The sequence below is a fragment of the Oncorhynchus masou genome, chromosome 21 (genome assembly GCF_036934945.1).
Source record: "Oncorhynchus masou masou isolate Uvic2021 chromosome 21, UVic_Omas_1.1, whole genome shotgun sequence".
In the NCBI taxonomy this organism is placed as follows: domain Eukaryota; kingdom Metazoa; phylum Chordata; class Actinopteri; order Salmoniformes; family Salmonidae; genus Oncorhynchus; species Oncorhynchus masou.
Window position 1 is genome coordinate 5,853,683 of NC_088232.1, and position 18,412 is coordinate 5,872,094.

The 18,412-nt window shown below is 42.3% G+C and overlaps 1 protein-coding gene across 3 annotated transcripts; it reads right to left on the reverse strand.

Annotated features, from left to right (window-relative positions):
• Window positions 1-829: 829 nt before the first annotated feature.
• LOC135507679 (hypermethylated in cancer 1 protein-like) lies at window positions 830-16,882 on the reverse strand. Of its 3 annotated transcripts, XM_064927278.1 has the most exons (7): window positions 16,416-16,882; window positions 16,084-16,214; window positions 15,760-15,933; window positions 12,434-12,583; window positions 11,698-11,794; window positions 11,343-11,470; window positions 2,873-2,997 (listed from the first exon to the last, which is right to left on the reverse strand). In XM_064927278.1, exons 1-7 carry the CDS (start codon window positions 16,672-16,674, stop codon window positions 2,959-2,961), a joined length of 978 nt encoding a protein of 325 aa, XP_064783350.1. In that variant the 5' UTR covers window positions 16,675-16,882; the 3' UTR covers window positions 2,873-2,958. The 3 variants fall into 3 exon arrangements, with proteins under 3 accessions (XP_064783348.1, XP_064783350.1, XP_064783349.1); XM_064927276.1 differs by lacking the exons at window positions 11,343-11,470; window positions 11,698-11,794; window positions 12,434-12,583; ... (1 more) ...; window positions 16,084-16,214; window positions 16,416-16,882 and adding exons at window positions 830-2,658; window positions 3,741-4,196 and having other exon boundaries at window positions 2,867-2,997; XM_064927277.1 differs by lacking the exons at window positions 2,873-2,997; window positions 11,343-11,470; window positions 11,698-11,794; window positions 12,434-12,583 and having other exon boundaries at window positions 14,653-15,933.
• Window positions 16,883-18,412: the final 1,530 nt, after the last annotated feature.

The following is an 18,412-nucleotide window of genomic DNA, read 5'->3' on the forward strand; positions in this document are numbered from 1 at the left end:
AAACAAGAGTAAAATACACCATATGAAAACCACACATACACATCTCAACAACAAAAAAAGTCAGCATGAACTTGATAAACTGTATTCATTTTCTCATAAAAGGTGTCTTGGGAAATTGTGTGAACATCATATATCCTACACAGTACAAACAATATGTAACAGACTTTTCAGGCTTATATATGCCTTTATATACAGGCTCAAAATGGCCAGGAACAAAGTTTCTTCTGAAACTTGGCAGTCTATTCTGGTTCTGAGAAATTAAGGCTATTCTATGTGAGAAATTGCCAAGAAACCTAAGATCTAATACAACAGCGTGTACTAATCCTTTCACAGAACAGTGCAAACTGGCACTAACCAGAATAGAAAGAAGAGAGGGAGGCCCCGGTGCACAACTAAGCAAGAGGACAAGTACATTAGAGTGTCTAATTTGAGAAAGACACGCCTCACAAGTCCTCAACTGGCAGCTTCATTAAATAGTACCTGCAAAACACCAGTCTCAACGTCAACAGTGAAGAGGCAACTCCGGGATGCTGGCCTTCTAGGCAGAGTTGCAAAGAAAAAGCCATATCTCAGACAGGCCAATAAAAATAAAAGATTAAGATGGGCAAAAAAACAGACACTGGACAGAGGAACTCTGCCTAGAAGGCCAACATCCCAGAGTCACCTCTTCACTGTTGACGTTGAGACTGGTGTTTTGTGGGTACTATTTAATGAAGCTGCCAGTTGAGGACTTGTAAAGGCATCTCTTTCTCAAACTAGACACTCTAAGGTACTTGTCCTCTTGCTCAGTTGTGCACCGGAGCCTCCCACTCCTCTTTCTATTCTGGTTAGAGACAGTTTGCGCTGTTCTGTGAAGGGAGTAGTACACAGCGTTGTACGAGATCTTCAGTTTCTTGGCAATTTCTTGCATGGAATAGCCTTCATTTCTCATAAGAATACACTGACGAGTTTCAGAAGAAAATCCTTTGTTTCAGGCCATTTTGAGCCTGTAATCGAAACCACAAACGCTGATGCTCCAGATATTCAACTAGTCTAAGAATGACAGGAGTGATGGTTGCTGATAATGGGCCTTTGTATGCCTATGTAGATATTCCATTTTTTTTATTTTATCAACCGTTTCCAGCTACAATAGTCATTTACAACATTAACAATGTCTACACTGTATTTCTGCTCAATTTGATGTTATTTTAATGGACAATTTGTTTTGCTTTTCTTTCAAAAACAAGGACATTTCTAAGTGATCCCAAACTTTTGAGCGGTAGTGTATATCACACAATGTCTGGATGCATATTCTATCCAGGAATATTCAACACTGAAATCTGTTTTTCTCGTTATTCCAAATTCATCTGTGGATCCATTCTGCTGACAACAATGAAAATTCATCTTTGTCTTTTAATGCAGGGTTTGATCTAAAATGTGAGAAGCTATCGAGGGGAATGGTTCCTTTCTATGTTATAGAGTGGAATGGTTTTTCTGCTGGTGTATCCTGAGGCATCTCCTTTCTGAGAACCTCTTCCCGCAGTGTGTACAGGCGAACGGCCTCTCTCCTGTGTGGACCTTCATGTGCATCTTCAGGTGGTCCTGGCGGGAGAACCTCTTCTCACACTGTGGGCAGCTGTAAGGTTTCTCCCCTGTGTGGACTCTCTGGTGCCTCTTCAGGTCACCAGCCTGGACAAAGCGCATCTGACACTGGGTACAACTGAAGCATTTCACCCCTGTGTGGACCCTCTGGTGGATCTCCACCTTCTGGGGGCAGCTGAAGCCTTTGTTACAGAACATGCAGAGGAACCGTTTCTCTTTAACATTGCCTGATGTGGCTCCCCCTCCCGGAGCCAGGGCTTTAGCCCTGTCGTTTGAGTTAAATACCTGATCGAAACGGACGCTTCCATGTGAATCGGAAGGCCCCATCGACGCGGACACTGGGTCTAGATCCCTGAACGCATGTAAAGAGGAGGGGGTGGCGATATTTAGATTTGTCTCTAAGCTTCCCCTGTAATCTAAGAAATCTCTGCCCTGTGAGTGTCCCTCTACGAGGTGACTTTCTGCATTCCATGTGGGAGGAACGTCACCCTCCACTTTCACAGTCACTTCATCTACGACTATAACCTCTTCTTTCTTATCTCGGCAGCCTTCAGAATGTACACTACTACTGTAACGGTTCCAGTCCCCTCTAGACAGATCAGTCTGTATCTCTAAACCCAAGGGCATGTTGCCAGGGTCCATCTCTGTAGAATAAGAACAAGAGGGATCATCACCACCAATGTTTAACTCATCACCATAGCCATCCCCACGGGTATGAACCATCCTGTGGCTCTGATGAAATACTGGTAAATACTCCGAGCCAGGGGCAGGAGGACAGCCCAGTCTCCCCAGGCCCTGTCTATCTGGGTCTGATCTGTGGTCAGATTCTGTGTGTAAGAGCCTGTGTGTTACAGTTAAAGTCTCTGTGTCGGTCTCTGACTTGAGGACGGTGTTCGGCATTCCACTGACCTCCGTAATGCTGCGTTGGGAACTGAGCGGCGCTGGGGCGGTGTCCTCTGTGGCTACAGGGGGATCACCTGCCGCACCAGTCGGGTTGTCTCTGCTGTGCCGTGGGTCCTCCTCTCCTTCAGACCTCTCCTGCTTGACCCCAGGATCTGCAGCCTCTGCATCTGCAGGCTGACACAAGAAGAGAGGACATTACTATCAGTACATTGGTTGAATTGGATAACAATGTCAAAGGGAAGTCTCACAAGCTCTCCTATGGCAAATAAATTAGGATGTAAATGTAAGCAAGTAAATAGCTGAGGGGAGCCTTTGAAATAAACCGTCCACATTTGATTTACAAAGTAACAGAATTTTTTTTACATAACACTATTACACTAACCTCGATCATGATAATGTTCTGGGTTGAGGTTCCACTCCCCTCATCAACATTGATTGGTTGGTCATCTCTCCATGTATTGTGTCCTGCTGGCTTCACAAAGCTCCTGTGGCCTCCAGTGAGATGTCCTTCACCTGAGAGTGATTGGGGTGAAAGAGGTGGTTAGGTTAGCTACGGTCAATGCAACGGTATATTGTACACTATAGACACTGTCTAGAATTGACAAGGATCTAAGGTAACACTTCTCATAACTTCTTGATATACTATTTATTGATTGATGTCTTATGATCCATGCATCACGTTGTTTTTATTTTAGTAAATTATAGGAAATGCAGTAAATCAATAATCTGGTAAGAATTCTGTTGTGGGTCATCTTTTCTATGGTGCGTGGGTTACAATGATGCCACAACAAGGAGTACTCTTGTTGATGCTGTTTATTACCTTCCACAAGTAAGATATTCACACTGTGCTGTGGGAGTTTAGTAGCAACTAGCTGTATCGGTATGTGTTGGGATGCTTAGCTTTGGCACAAGATGAGCAGTGTTCTAAGTTTCGTTAAACCATCAAGCAAAATAAGACAATCACCAGACGCATGCCCAGTATATATGAAATTCCCATGAACAACAGTAGCCAATAGGATTACAGTTGATGTGCTAACACGTGGTGAGCAAAATAGAATCCCTGTGGTTTGAGGTGCAATGACTGTACAATAGCTACACTATGATATTGGCTCTTCTTTTCATAAGATAGCCAAGTAAATCAGGGGAATTATTGCATACTATCCAAAAACTGACCCAAATCTGGGTAATACATCTGAACATATGTGCAGAGGGGAACCAGGCGACAGGCCGTTGCCGCCTTGGCCTGCAAAGTGTACCTCTTGCCATTCCTCTGTATCGGTCGAGGATCTTGACACTACTGGGACGACTGGCGAGGACGCGCTCTCGCATTGTCCTCTCTGCGCGCTCCCGTGACACCTTCAATTCCAGTTGCTGTAGTTTCCTCCGCAATCCCCTATTTTCTTTTTGGCTTTGAGTTACTTCCAATCGAAACACTGCATAGTCGTCGTCTACGAGTTTACAGATCTCTGCCACGGCAGCATTCGCTAGTACTTCCATGATGGAGGCTATTTGAGTGTGAAAACCCACACAGTTAGCCATTGTTAGCAGCTAGCTATCTTTACCTCGATAACATCTATAAACCAAGTATTGTATCAAACGTGAATTAAAGACTACATGGTTTAAGTATGAGTTCCAGGATGTTAATGAACGTCTAAATAACAATAAAAAAGCTGACGTGGAAATGGTTCTTAGTCTTCTTTGTTATCATGGCGTTCCATATTTGTTTGTGCATGCCGCCACCTACTGGACAGGAGTGTGTGGTCGATCATGATCAATAAAAAGTGGGACTTAAAATGCACCACCAATTACCCCTACACCTATATACACCACTATTTAATAAAAAATGTAATTAACATCACCCCATTTCAATTTAGTGAAATGGGGTGATGGCCTGGGGAGGACATGACCCCAACTGATCCTACAACAGGCTGATGGCCTGGGGAGGACATGACTCTTTAATTTAACACACCTAGTCTCTTTTGCTGTAAAACCTTGTACATCCAAGTACTCCTCTGCAGCTGCCACCACAACAGCTATTTTCTGTGATTTACATGCCATTACTGTGGTACAGTTGATAACCATGACAATGAATGCTAAGAAGCCAACTTTACCAAAGCACAAATTCGTATCACTATGTATTGGCCTAGGCCTACTACTCATACTTGACCCAATGTTCTTGCCACTGTTCACTTTTGTTTACAATATGATCTTATTGGTTCACATCATAGCTCAACTCTTACCTACTACCTAGTGCCATGGGAGGGCTATAGGGGAAAGGTCACAGTAAGGGATGTTTTTGGACTTGATCCCCAATGAAAGCATGACCTCAGGTTTACATAATCTCAGCAGACCTGGCTTGTCATAAAGGTGTTATAAAAAAAGAGAGGGACAATTCAGAGGGTAAATATACTGAACAAAAATATAAACGCAACATGTACAGTGGGGCAAAAAAATATTTAGTCAGACACCAATTGTGCAAGTTCTCCCACTTAAAAAGATGAGAGAGGCCTGTAATTTCCATCATAGGTACACTTCAACTATGACAGACAAAATGAGAAAAAAAATCCAGAAAATCACATTGTAGGATTTTTAATGAATTTATTTGCAAATTATGGTGGAAAATAAGTATTTGGTCACCTACAAACAAGCAAGTTTTCTGGCTCTCACAGACCTGTAACTTCTTCTTTAAGAGGCTCCTCTGTCCTCCACTCGTTACCTGTATTAATGGCACCTGTTTGAACTTGTTATCAGTATAAAAGACACCTGTCCACAACCTCAAACAGTCACACTCCAAACTCCACTATGGCCAAGACCAAAGAGCTGTCAAAGGACACCAGAAACAAAATTGTAGACCTGCACCAGGCTGGGAAGACTGAATCTGCAATAGGTAAGCAGCTTGGTTTGAAGAAATCAACTGTGGGAGCAATTATTAGGAAATGGAAGAGATACAAGACCACTGATAATCTCCCTCGATCTGGGGCTCCACGCAAGATCTCACCCCGTGGGGTCAAAATGATAACAAGAACAGTGAGCAAAAATCCCAGAACCACACGTTAGGACCTAGTGAACGACCTGCAGAGAGCTGGGACCAAAGTAACAAAGCCTACCATTAGTAACACTCTACGCCGCCAGGGACTCAAATCCTGCAGTGCCAGACGTGTCCCCCTGCTTAAGCCAGTACATGTCCAGGCCCGTCTGAAGTTTGCTAGAGAGCATTTGGATGATCCAGAAGAAGATTGGGAGAATGTCATATGGTCAGATGAAACCAAAATATAACTTTTTGATAAAAACTCAACTCGTCGTGTTTGGAGGACAAAGAATGCTGAGTTGCATCCAAAGAACACTATACCTACTGTGAAGCATGGGGGTGGAAACATCATGCTTTGGGGCTGTTTTTCTGCAAAGGGACCAGGACGACTGATCCGTGTAAAGGAAAGAATGAATGGGGCCATGTATCGTGAGATTTTCAGTAAAAACCTCCTTCCATCAGCAAGGGCATTGAAGATTAAATGTGGCTGGGTCTTTCAGCATGACAATGATCCCAAACACACTGACCGGGCAACGAAGGAGTGGCTTCGTCAGAAGCATTTCAAGGTCCTGGAGTGGCCTAGCCAGTCTCCAGATCTCAACCCCATAGAAAATCTTTGGAGGGAGTTGAAAGTCCGTGTTGCCCAGCAACAGCCCCAAAACATCACTGCTCTAGAGGAGATCTGCATGGAGGAATGGGCCAAAATACCAGCAACAGTGTGTGAAAACCTTGTGAAGACTAACAGAAAACGTTTGACCTCTGTCATTGCCAACAAAGGGTATATAACAAAGTATTGAGAAACTTTTGTTATTGACCAAATACTTATTTTCCACCATAATTTGCAAATAAATTCATTAAAAATCCTACAATGTGATTTTCTGGATTTTTTTTTCTAATTTTGTCTGTCATAGTTGAAGTGTACCTATGATGAAAATTACAGGCCTCTCTCATCTTTTTAAGTGGGAGAACTTGCACAATTGGTGGCTGACTAAATACTTTTTTGCCCCACTGTATATATATTATATATATTCATGTCATAGTCATTAGTCAACTCCACTACACTCAAGTAACTTAAAACAGTGAATGCTAGCGATGGCTAACTATGCTAACTATCCTACCAGTCTGTTTAAATTAGTGTTAGCATGCTAATAGCACACCCTGCATCCTGAAATGTATATTATTAGGGGTATGCAGTAGGTTGACAATGATATCAACAAAGTATGGGACATTTCAAATAAAAATTCCCAGCTAATGAGAAAACAGTCATAGTATTTAAAGTAAGAGAATGAACAAGATTTAACAAGGCAACCTTGGTTCTAATTTGTATGGGCCCCAATGGCAGATTTTGAGTGATTTGTACACCCATCCCCGAGGGGTGGGTCATGGACACTGTGAAATGTCATTCCGTGAGGGACTACAAAATGAAGTACAGTACTTTTATTGCACAAAACAATAATAACTTTGCTCACTATGTTAACGCTTTCCATTTTCGGTAAATCTGCTACCTTCGCTGCTATGCAGCGGGGGGCCCACAACACAGCCTCAATTTGTTGGGGCATGGACTCCAGAAGGTGTTGAAAGAGTTTCACAGGGATGCTGGCCCATGTTGACTCCAATGCTTCCCACAGTTGTGTCAAGTTGGCTGGATGTCCTTTGGGTGGTGGACCATTCTTGAAACACACGGGAAACTGTTGAGCGTGAAAAACTTTGCAGCATTCTTGACACAAACCGGTGTAACTGGCACCTACAACCACACCCAATTTAAAGTCACTTAAATCTTTTGTCTTGCCCATTCAACCTCTGAATGGCGCACATACACAATCCATGTCTCAATTGTCTCAAGGCTTAAAAATCCTTATTTAACCTGTCTCATTCCCTTCAACTATACTGATGGAAGTGGATTTAACAAGTGACATCAATAAGGAATCATAGATTTCACCTGGATTCACCTGGTCAGTCTGTCATGGAAAGAGCAGGTGTTCATAATGTTTTGTTGTAGTTGTCACTTTTCATCAGTGAATCATTGTTCCAAACACCATCATAGCATCTCCTCTGCCTCATCATACTCATTCTTTCCTCAGTTCACCTCATCCAGTTCCCTCCTACATCCAAAACCAACAGAATGAACTATAAACAAACTAACTAGTACTACATTACATGTCACTATACAAATGCTGTGTACACTGTCTGCTGGAGTATCCTGAGTTTGATCCTTTATGAGAAACTCTTCCAGCAGTGAATACAAGCAAACAGGCATTATTCCGTGTGCACCTTCAGGTGCATCTTCAGATGGTGCTGGTGAGGGGAAAGCTGTAGGGTTTCTCCCGTGTGGACCCTCTGGTACCTCTTCAGGCTGGACGAGTGGTATAACGGGCCCAGCACAGGGAGCAGCCAAACTGTTTCTCCCCCATGTGCATCCTCTGGTGGATCTCCACCTGTTAAGGGAAACTTAAGACTTTCCCACAAAACGAACACTGCCACCATTCTTATTCCCACCGTATTTACTGATAGCGTTACAACTACTGTCATTTGTAGCCATTTAATGTTGAGGCACTGGCATTGTGTGAGGTCTTGTTTAACATTAATGTCTGTCTTGTCGCAGGGTTCATGTTCCAGTTGATAGATCCTTGCTCCGGCCAAACTCTATGCCACAACCACGGACACAATTTTCTTCTCCGCAATGAGTACCTCCCCGACCCTTCGCCGAATGTTAACACATTCAGGGCCGTCTGATTGGTCCAGAAACCGATGGGTTGGGCCAGAGCCAGAACACACGTGGGTAAAGCGGAGGTTTGAAAATTCTTCAATGGCTTTGATACTCTAAACCCTAAACTTCAACTAAATATTGTAATAAATCTTGTGGAAAGTTGAGGTGAATAATCTGCTTGGAGTAACCCTGGATTGTATACTGTCATGGTCAAAACATGTTGATGCAACAGTAGCTAAGATGGGGAGAAGTCTGTCCATAATAAAACACTGCTCTGCCTTCTTAACAACACTATCAACAAGGCAGGTCCTACAGGCCATAGTTGTGTCACACTTGGACTACTTTCCAGGTGCCACAAATAGGAAAATTACAATTGGCTAAGAACAGGGCAGCACAGCTGGCCCTTAAATGTACACAGAGAGCTAACATTAATAATATGCATGTCAATCTCTCATGGCTCCAAGTAGAGGAGAGATTGACTTTATTTTATTTATTTTTATTTCACCTTTATTTAACCAGGTAGGCAAGTTGAAAACAAGTTCTCATTTACAATTGCGACCTAGCCAAGATAAAGCAAAGCAGTTAGATACATACAACAACACAGAGTTACACATGGAGTAAAACAAACATACAGTCAATAATACAGTAGAAACAAGTCTATATACGATGTGAGCAAATGAGGTGAGATAAGGGAGGTAAAGACAAAAAAAGGCCATGGTGGCAAAGTAAATACAATACAGCGAGTAAAACACTGGAATGGTAGATTTGCAGTTGAAGAATGTGCAAAGTAGAAATAAAAATAATGGGGTGCAAAGGAGCAAAATAAATAAATAAATAAAAACAGTAGGGAAAGAGGTAGTTGTTTGGGCTAAATTATAGATGGGCTATGTACAGGTGCAGTAATCTGTGAGCTGCTCTGACAGCTGGTGCTTAAAGCTAGTGAGGGAGATAAGTGTTTCCAGTTTCAGAGATTTTTGTAGTTCGTTCCAGTCATTGGCAGCAGAGAACTGGAAGGAGAGGCGGCCAAAGAAAGAATTGGTTTTGGGGGTGACCAGAGAGATATACCTGCTGGAGCGCGTGCTACAGGTGGGTGATGCTATGGTGACCAGCGAGCTGAGATAAGGGGGGACTTTACTTTGCAGGGTCTTGTAGATGACATGGAGCCAGTGGGTTTGGCGACGAGTATGAAGCGAGGGCCAGCCAACGAGAGAGTACAGGTCGCAGTGGTGGGTAGTATATGGGGCTTTGGTGACAAAATGGATGGCACTGTGATAGACTGCATCCAATTTGTTGAGTAGGGTATTGGAGGCTATTTTGTAAATGACATCGCCGAAGTCGAGGATTGATAGGATGGTCAGTTTTACAAGGGTATGTTTGGCAGCATGAGTGAAGGATGATTTGTTGCGAAATAGGAAGCCAATTCTAGATTTAACTTTGGATTGGAGATGTTTGATGTTGGTCTGGAAGGAGAGTTTACAGTCTAACCAGACTCCTGGGTATTTGTAGTTGTCCACTTATTCTAAGTAAGAGCCCTCCAGAGTAGTGATGTTGGACAGGCGGGCAGGTGCAGGCAGCGATCAGTTGAAGAGCATGCATTTAGTTTTACTTGTATTTAAGAGCAATTGGAGGCCACGGAAGGAGAGTTGTATGGCATTGAAGCTTGCCTGTAGGGTTGTTAACACAGTGTCCTTCATCACTTCATCACTACTTGTTTTGTAAGAAGTGTTGAAATGTTGAATGCACTGAGCTGTCTGGTTAAACTACTAGCAAACAGCCCGGACACTCATGCATACCACACAAGACATGCCACCAGAAACCTCTTCACAGTTCCAAAGTCCAGAACAGAATATGGGAGGTGCACAGTACTACATAGAGCCATGGCTACATGGAACTCTATTCCACATCAGGTAACGGATGCAAGCAGTAGAATAAGATTTAAAAAACAGATAAATACACCTTCTGGAACAGTGAGGACTGTGAAGAGAGACACAGGCACAAACACAAGCATACACGTGCTAAAAGACACACTCTACACACATATATATATATATATATATATACATGGATTTTGTGTTATAGATATGTGGTAGTGGAGTAGTGGCCTGAGGGCACATAATTCATGTGTTGTGAAAAGTGTTATGAAATGTAATATCATGAATATTTTTATTTGTATATACAGTAGCTGCCTTAAAGGAAAGGTTCACCCATTTTGAATGTTATACTGTTTTTGTGCATCTCTGAGTAATGTTTTCGCAATTCCCTGGGCCATGTCATGTTTTCATATGCATCTGAGTTATTGGCATTCAAGCAGGCAGAAATCTGTCCGCTATGATGTAGAGCTGTGATGAAGTCTCTCTCGCTACACTGGAAGTTAATAGGAATACGACTTTAAGATAGTCTATCATACATGTCAGATTTAAATTCTGGCCGATGTCATAACTCGGGAGGATGTCTTCTCTCGAATGAGCCATTGAACATATTTTTGCAATATTCCTACCTCGAGAAATGTGTAATTTAACGGAGTGAGGCGATTTTACAGCTAACTAGCTACGTTACATGCTGATATTATATTTGTTATTCCTGTTTTCTAGCCAGCCAGCCAATATAAAAATAATTGCATTGTGTAGCAGACTTGAGTGGCAAGAGATTTCCACAACGATTTCCTTCATAAATACAAATACAAAATACTTTGATTGGTTAGAGACGATACAATCGCTGATGACTTTGTGTTGTACAACGCCTCTCGTCACCACAAGCGACTTCAATGATGGGAGTCTCAGACTAAAGTATGAAGTGAATGACAAAGAAGCAAAATCATTTGGTGGGAGTCATCAGGCTAATAGAAAGCAGGCTAAAGGCAGCACCTGTTAGGGGGTTAACCTGATGCGCCATCAGTCTCTGTGAATCGCAACTATAGGAGCATCACGAGCCGAGTCTGTTTCTGTTCTTTCCAACCGCATATAGACAACTCCCCGTCCCTGGTGACCAAATCTACACCTCGCCCTGGTCTCAGCCAGTCTGTTGTCATGGAGATGTTGTTTTGTGTTTGACTGTCTGCTTCTGGTTGTGGTTAACAGTGTTGTTCCCCAGCCCAGAGTTGAGGACAATTTCCCTTCCACTGACCTCCGATATGTCGCCTCTGGTCCTGGCCTGCTCGGTGATTCCATCCCCAGGGACCTTGGCTCTAACAATCTGGGTCTGGGAATCCAAGACGGCCGCCCAGTCTCCTCTGTTAGCCTTCAGCCAACCACCTGTAGGAAGAGGTTACAAAATAAACTTTACAAACATGGCAGAGAACTCTACATATGGAGTCCATTACCCGGTCAAGTTCAAACATTATGTTTGTTTTAGTATATAAACATAAGTTTTATTTATTTCATTTTATTCAGGTGAATATCTTCCTATTGATGCATATATACACATTGTATAATCCTGAAGACACACACAGATATGTTCTCTATATGTATTTCTCCCTTACCTTGATCCCACATCTTTAGTCCACTCTCTGGTCTGTCCTCTATTGTCTCCACTTTGACCAGCTGCAGATCAGGCTTCCCATCCTCCATGTCTACTGTCTGTAAGAGATACAGAGTGAGAGGATGTTGGATCAAGAAATGTGATTTGAGCACCCTGCCTTGGAGCATCTTCCGATTGGGCAATGAGGGATTGCCATAAGTACGATGCAAACATTGTCGTTGATTTGATTAGTTGACACTCTTTAGTTCGGGATTTTGGCAACTAGCTTTGCTAACAAAGAATGGAAGTCTGCGGTTACACCTAATCCAGTTTTTGTGCTAAGAGAGTTAGCACTGGTGTGTAAATTTACCTCTAACTTCCTGTATACTGGACGCAGAGAAAAAAAATGGTATCCACAAGTTAATCTGACTTATCCCTTTAATGGTTTGATAATTCAAAGGCATGGTCCCAGACTTAAGACAAGCTTAATCAAGACCCGGGCCCATATCTACAAAGTGTCTTGGAGTAGGAGTGCTGATATAGGATCTGTCCATACAATCTTAAGATCAGCACTCCTACTCTTACATAATTCTCGGGATAGATACCCCGAGTAGAAGTGCTGATTGAGGATCAGGTCTTATTCATTACAGTCTAAAAAGGTAAAAACTGATCCTAGATCAGCACACCTAATGTAAGAGGCTTTGCGGATATGGGCCCTGACCTAATACCATTCAGACAGTAGTTCACAGTGGGGTCACCTCAGTGAGACTGTGTGTGTTCCTGTGCTGCTCAGTTAGTTCCTCTGTGGGTTCAGGAGGTGTAGTCTGGTTGTCTTCTGTGACCATGGTCCCCTCAGTGTTCCCCAGACCCTCCTCCTTCACCAGCAGCACCTCTGGACCCTCCTCCTCCTGGAAGAGACAGGTGATACAGATTACACAGACATACACTTCCTCAGGTACGTACATACACACACAGATAAACACACCTTCAACATGGAGTGTTTACCCATCCCAACTACGTTTGAGTCCTATACTGTAGTTACAGAATGACTTAATTGTTGTTAAACCCATCATAGTGGACATAAATAGGTTGTTGTGGGTAAATAAATCAGCTATGATAAGTCAAGTCATCATCAGACAAACCTGACTAAACTATTTTGACGTGTACAGTATGTGTTTGTTAGTGTGTGGGTATGTGTAGGTATATTTAGTAAGTGTATATTTGTTATAAAGCGCTGTCGTGTGTATGCAGTATAGGGTGAGCTCAGATCTAATGTACAGTTAATTCAGAAAGTATTCAGACCGCCTGACTTTTTCCACATTTGTTACATTAGATTTATTCTAAAATGTTCCCCCCCTCTTCAATCTACACACAATACCCCATAAGGACAAAGCAAAAACATGTTTAGACATTTTTGCAAATGTATTAAACATAAAATAAATCACATTTACATAAGTATTCAGACCCTTTCCTCAATACTTTGTTGAAGCAACTTTGCCAGCCTGGAGTCTTCTTGGGTATAACGCTACAAGCTTGGCACACCTGTATTTGGGGAGTTTCTCCCATTCTTCTCTGTAGATCCTCTAAAGCTCGGTCAGGTTGGATGGGGAGCATCGCTGAAAAGCTATTTTCAGGTCTTTACAGAGATGTTCGATCGGGTTCAAGTCCAGGCTCTAGCTGGGCCACTCAAGAACATTCAGAGACTTGTCCCAAAGCCACTCCTGCGTTGTCTTGGCTGTGTGCTTAGGGTCGTTGTCCGGTTGGAAGGTGAACCTTCGCCCCCAGTCTGAGGTCCCGAGCGGTCTGGAGCAGGTTTTCATCAAGGATCTCTTTACTGTGCTCCATTCATTTTTTCCCTCAATCCTGTTAAGTCTCCCAGTCCCTGCCTCTGAAAAACATCCCCACAGCATGTGTACCTTACAGAGACAGGTTCGTGCTTTTCCATATCATGTCCAATCAATTAAATTTACCACAGGTGGACTCCAATAAAGATGTTGAAACCTCTCAAAGATGATCAATGGAAACAGGATGCACCTGAGCTCAATTTTGAGTCTCATAGCAAAGGGTCTGAATACTTATGTAAATTAGTTTTTTTTTTCTTTTTAAAAACATGTTTCCACTTTGTCCTTATGGGGTAGATGAGGAAAAAAAATGTAAAAACATTTTAGAAAAAGACTAAAGTAACAATGTGAAAAAGTCAAGTGGTCTGAATACTTTCCGAATGCACTGTATATTAAAGGGAATTTCAATGAAAGTCTAAGAATGAAAAGTCCCATTTTGTGTTTATTAAACAAACAAGTTTTAAATACACCATATGAAAACCACACATACAATGTCTCAACTACTTGATAAACTGCATACATTTTCTCTTTAAAAAGTCTTTGGGAAAGAATTAAGTAGTTGGAAGTAATGAAATAGGCATTTGTGAACAACATATAGCCTACACGGTACAAACACAATAAGTAACAGACTTGTTTGGCTTATTATTGCCTAAAAATTACACATTGTCTGGATGACAATTCTACCCAGGAATATTCAACACTGAAATATGTTACTCTCATTATTCCAAATTCATCTGTGGATCTTTTCTACTGACAACAATTAAAATGAATCTTTGTCTATAATGCAGGGTTTGTCAAAACGTCAGAAGCAATCAAGTGGAATGTTTACTTCCTATGTTAGAGTGAAATGGTTTTCCTGCTGATGCAATATTCTACCAAGGAATATTCAACACTGAAATCTATTCCTCTCATTATTACAAATGTTTTCTGCAGAAAAGACCCACAGATACATTTGAAATTACGAGAGTAACAGATTTCAGTGTTTAATATTCCTTGGTAGAATAGTGCATCAGCAGGAAAACCATTCTACTCTATAACATAGGAAGTAAACATTCCACTTGATCGCTTATGACGTTTAGATCAAACGCTGTATTTAAAGGAAAATTTAATTTTCTTTGTTTTCTGCAGAAAAGACCCACAGATACAAAGAAAATTTAATTTTCCTTTAAATACAACGTTTGATCTAAACGTCATAAGCTATGTTATAGAGTGGAATGGTTTTTCTGCTGGTGTGTCCTGAGGTAGCTCCTTTGTGAGAACCTCTACCTGCAGTGCGTTCAGGCGAACAGCCTCTCTCCGGTGTGGACCTTCAAGTGCATCTTCAAATGGTGGTGGCGAGAGAACCTTTTCTCACACTGGGGGCAGCTGTAAGGTTTCTCCCCTGTGTGGACCCTCTGATGCCTCTTCAGGTCACCAGCCTGGGTGAAGCGCATGTGACACTGGGTACAGCTGTAGGGTTTCTCCCCTGTGTGGACCCTCTGGTGGATCTCAACCTTCTGGGAGCAGCTGAAACCTTTGTTACAGAACATGCAGAAGAACCGTTTTTCTTTACTACCGCCTGATATTGCTCTCCTTCCCTGGGCCTGGGCTCTAGCCCTGTCATTAGAGTTCAATACCTGATCGAAAATGATGCGGCCGTCTGAATCGGGAGGTGCCATTGACGTAGACACTGAGTTGCGATTCCCGAATGCGTGTAAAGGGGAGTGGGTTGCAACATTTAGATTTGTCTCTAAGCTTTCCCTGGAGTCTAAGAAGTCATTGGTGTTGCCCTGTGATTGTCCTTCAAAAAAGCGATTCTCGTCTGCATTCCATGTCAGAGATGTGTCGCCCTCCACTTTCACAGTCACCTCATCTACGACTATAATCTCCCCTTTCTTATCTAGGCACCCTTCAGAGTATACACTACTACTATACCGGTTCCAGTCCCCTCTAGACAGATCAGTCTGTGTCTCTAAACCCAAGGATATGTTGCCAGGGTCCATCTCTGTAGTGTAAGAACAAGACGGATCATCACCACCAGTGTCTAATGTTTCACCATCCACACAGGAATGAACCGGCCTCTGGCTCTGGTTAAATACCGGTAAATACTCTGAGCTGGGAGCAGGAGGACAGTTCAGTGGCCTCAGCCCCAGTCTCTCTGGATCTGATAATTGGTCAGATCCTGTGTGTAAGAGCCTTTGTGTTACAATTAAATTCTTAGTGTCTGTCTCTGACTTGAGTACGGTGTCCAGCCTTCCACTGACCTCCGTGATGCTGCACCGGTTCCTTGGCTCGTGAGCAGCGACAGCGGGGTCCTCTGTAGCTTCATAGGGCACTCCAGCTGCTCCAGTCTGGATGTCTCTGCGGTGCCGTGGGTTCTCCTCTCCTTCAGATCTCTCCTGCTCGGCCTCAGAACCTGCAGCCTCTGCATCTCCAGACTGACACAAGAAGGAATTTGATAACAATGTCATAGGGAAGTCTCCCCTATGGCAGATACATTAGGATGTACATGTAAGCAAGTGAATAGCGAAGGGGGGCCTTTCTGAAACTGGTCACATTTGATGTACGGTAATTTTAATTACACATACCTCTATTACGATAACGTGCTGGGTTGATGTTCCACTCCCTTCATCTACAGCTACGGGTTGGTCATTTCTCCATGTATTGTGGCCCACTGGCTTCACAATGTTCCTGTGACCTCCAGTGAGATGTCCTTCACCTGAGAGAGTGATTGGGTATAAAGAGGTGGTTAGCTTGGGTGCTCAACGCTATATTGACTATTGTACACTATTGACACAGTCTAGAATTGGCAAGGATGTAAGCAACACTTCTCATAACTTCTTGCAAGATAACTAAGCAATTATTGGAATTATTGCATACTATCCAAACACATGTGGGAAGGGAACGTGGCAAAATGTACCTCTTGCCATTTCTCTGTATCGGTCGAGGACCTTTACACTACTGGGACGACTGGGGAGGGCGCGCTCCCGTGCCACCTTCAGTTCCAGTAGCTGTAGTTTCCTCCGCAATGTCCTGTTTTCTTTCTGACTTTGAGAAATTTCCAAACGAAACACTGCATAGTCGTCGTCTACGAGTTTACAGATCTCTGACACGGCTGCATTCGCTAGCACCTCCATGATGGAGGCAATTTGAGTGTGAAAAACCATACAGTTAGCCATTGTTAGCAGCTTGCTAGCGTCAGCTAGATAACGTCTATCAACCAAGTCCTGTCTCCAACGCGAACTAAAGACTACATGGGGAAAGTATCTGATGCTTAGGAGTTCAATTAGTCATATCTGTAGTTCCATTATATTAATAAATGTCTAAATAAAAACACTAACGTGAAAGTTGTTCTCGGTCACTGTTTACTTCCCTTTTACAGTGTAGAGAAAGGATTTCATTGGTTGGCGTCATGGGGCGTGATTAAATGAAAAAATGAGTGCGCTGAGCTGCACGCTTTGAAATATGCTATTGCTCGCTACGTTACAAATTAATTTAAAAAAAATCACAGCCATATTGTATTCCCCACTGAAATATACATAAATACAAATTAAACACAAATCACGACGTTTCATGATCAGTATCCGTTACACTCAGAACAGACTTGTTTAGAAAGAACAGTGTGTAAGCTATAATATCTATCTATATATATATAGTACAAGTCAAATGTGGGTTTGTGCCCATAGGTTCACACGTAGTCATTCCAGGTTCTTTATTTTTTTCTAGTTCTACATTGTAGAATATTAGTGAACACTTAAAAACTATGAAATAACACATATGGAATCATTTAGTAACCAAAGAAGTGTTGAACAAATCAAAATATATTTTACATTTGAGATTCTTCAAAGTTGCCATGCTTTGCATTGATGACAGCTTTGTTCACTATTATTCTACAATGGTAGAAAATTACAAAAAATTAAGAAAAACCCTTGAATGAGTAGGTGTGTCCAAACTTTTGACCGGTACAAATCTTAGAAAAAAAAAAACGTCCTCTCACTGCCAACTGTGTTTATTTTCAGCAAACATCAAATCAAATCAAATTTTATTTGTCACATACACATGGTTAGCAGATGTTAATGCGAGTGTAGCGAAATGCTTGTGCTTCTAGTTCCGACAATGGAGTAACCAACAAGTAATCTAACTAACAATTCCAAAACTAATTTCTTATACACAGTGTAAGGGGATAAAGAATATGTACATAAAGATATATGAATGAGTGATGGTACAGAGCAGCATAGGCAAGATACAGTAGATGGTATCGAGTACAGTATATACATATGAGATGAGTATGTAAACAAAGTGGCATAGTTAAAGTGGCTAGTGATACATGTATTACATAAGGATGCAATAGATGATATAGAGTACAGTATATACGTATACATATGAGATGAATAATGTAGGGTATGTAAACATTATATTAGGTAGCATTGTTTAAAGTGGCTCGTGATATATTTTACATCATTTCCCATCAATTCCCATTATTAAAGTGGCTGGAGTTGAGTCAGTGTGTTGGCAGCAGCCACTCAATGTTAGTGGTTGCTGTTTAACAGTCTGATGGCCTTGAGATAGAAGCTGTTTTTCAGTCTCTCGGTCCCAGCTTTGATGCACCTGTACTGACCTCGCCTTCTGGATGATAGCGGGGTGAACTGGCAGTGGCTCGGGTGGGTGTTGTTCTTGATGATCTTTATTGCCTTCCTGTAACATCGGGTGGTGTAGGTGTCCTGGAGGGCAGGTAGTTTGCCCCCTGTGATGCGTTGTGCAGACCTCACTACCCTCTGGAGAGCCTTACGGTTGTGGGCGGAGCAGTTGCCGTACCAGGAGGTGATACAGCCCGCCAAGATGCTCTCGATTGTGCATCTGTAGAAGTTTGTGAGTGCTTTTGGTGACAAGCTGAATTTCTTCAGCCTCCTGAGGTTG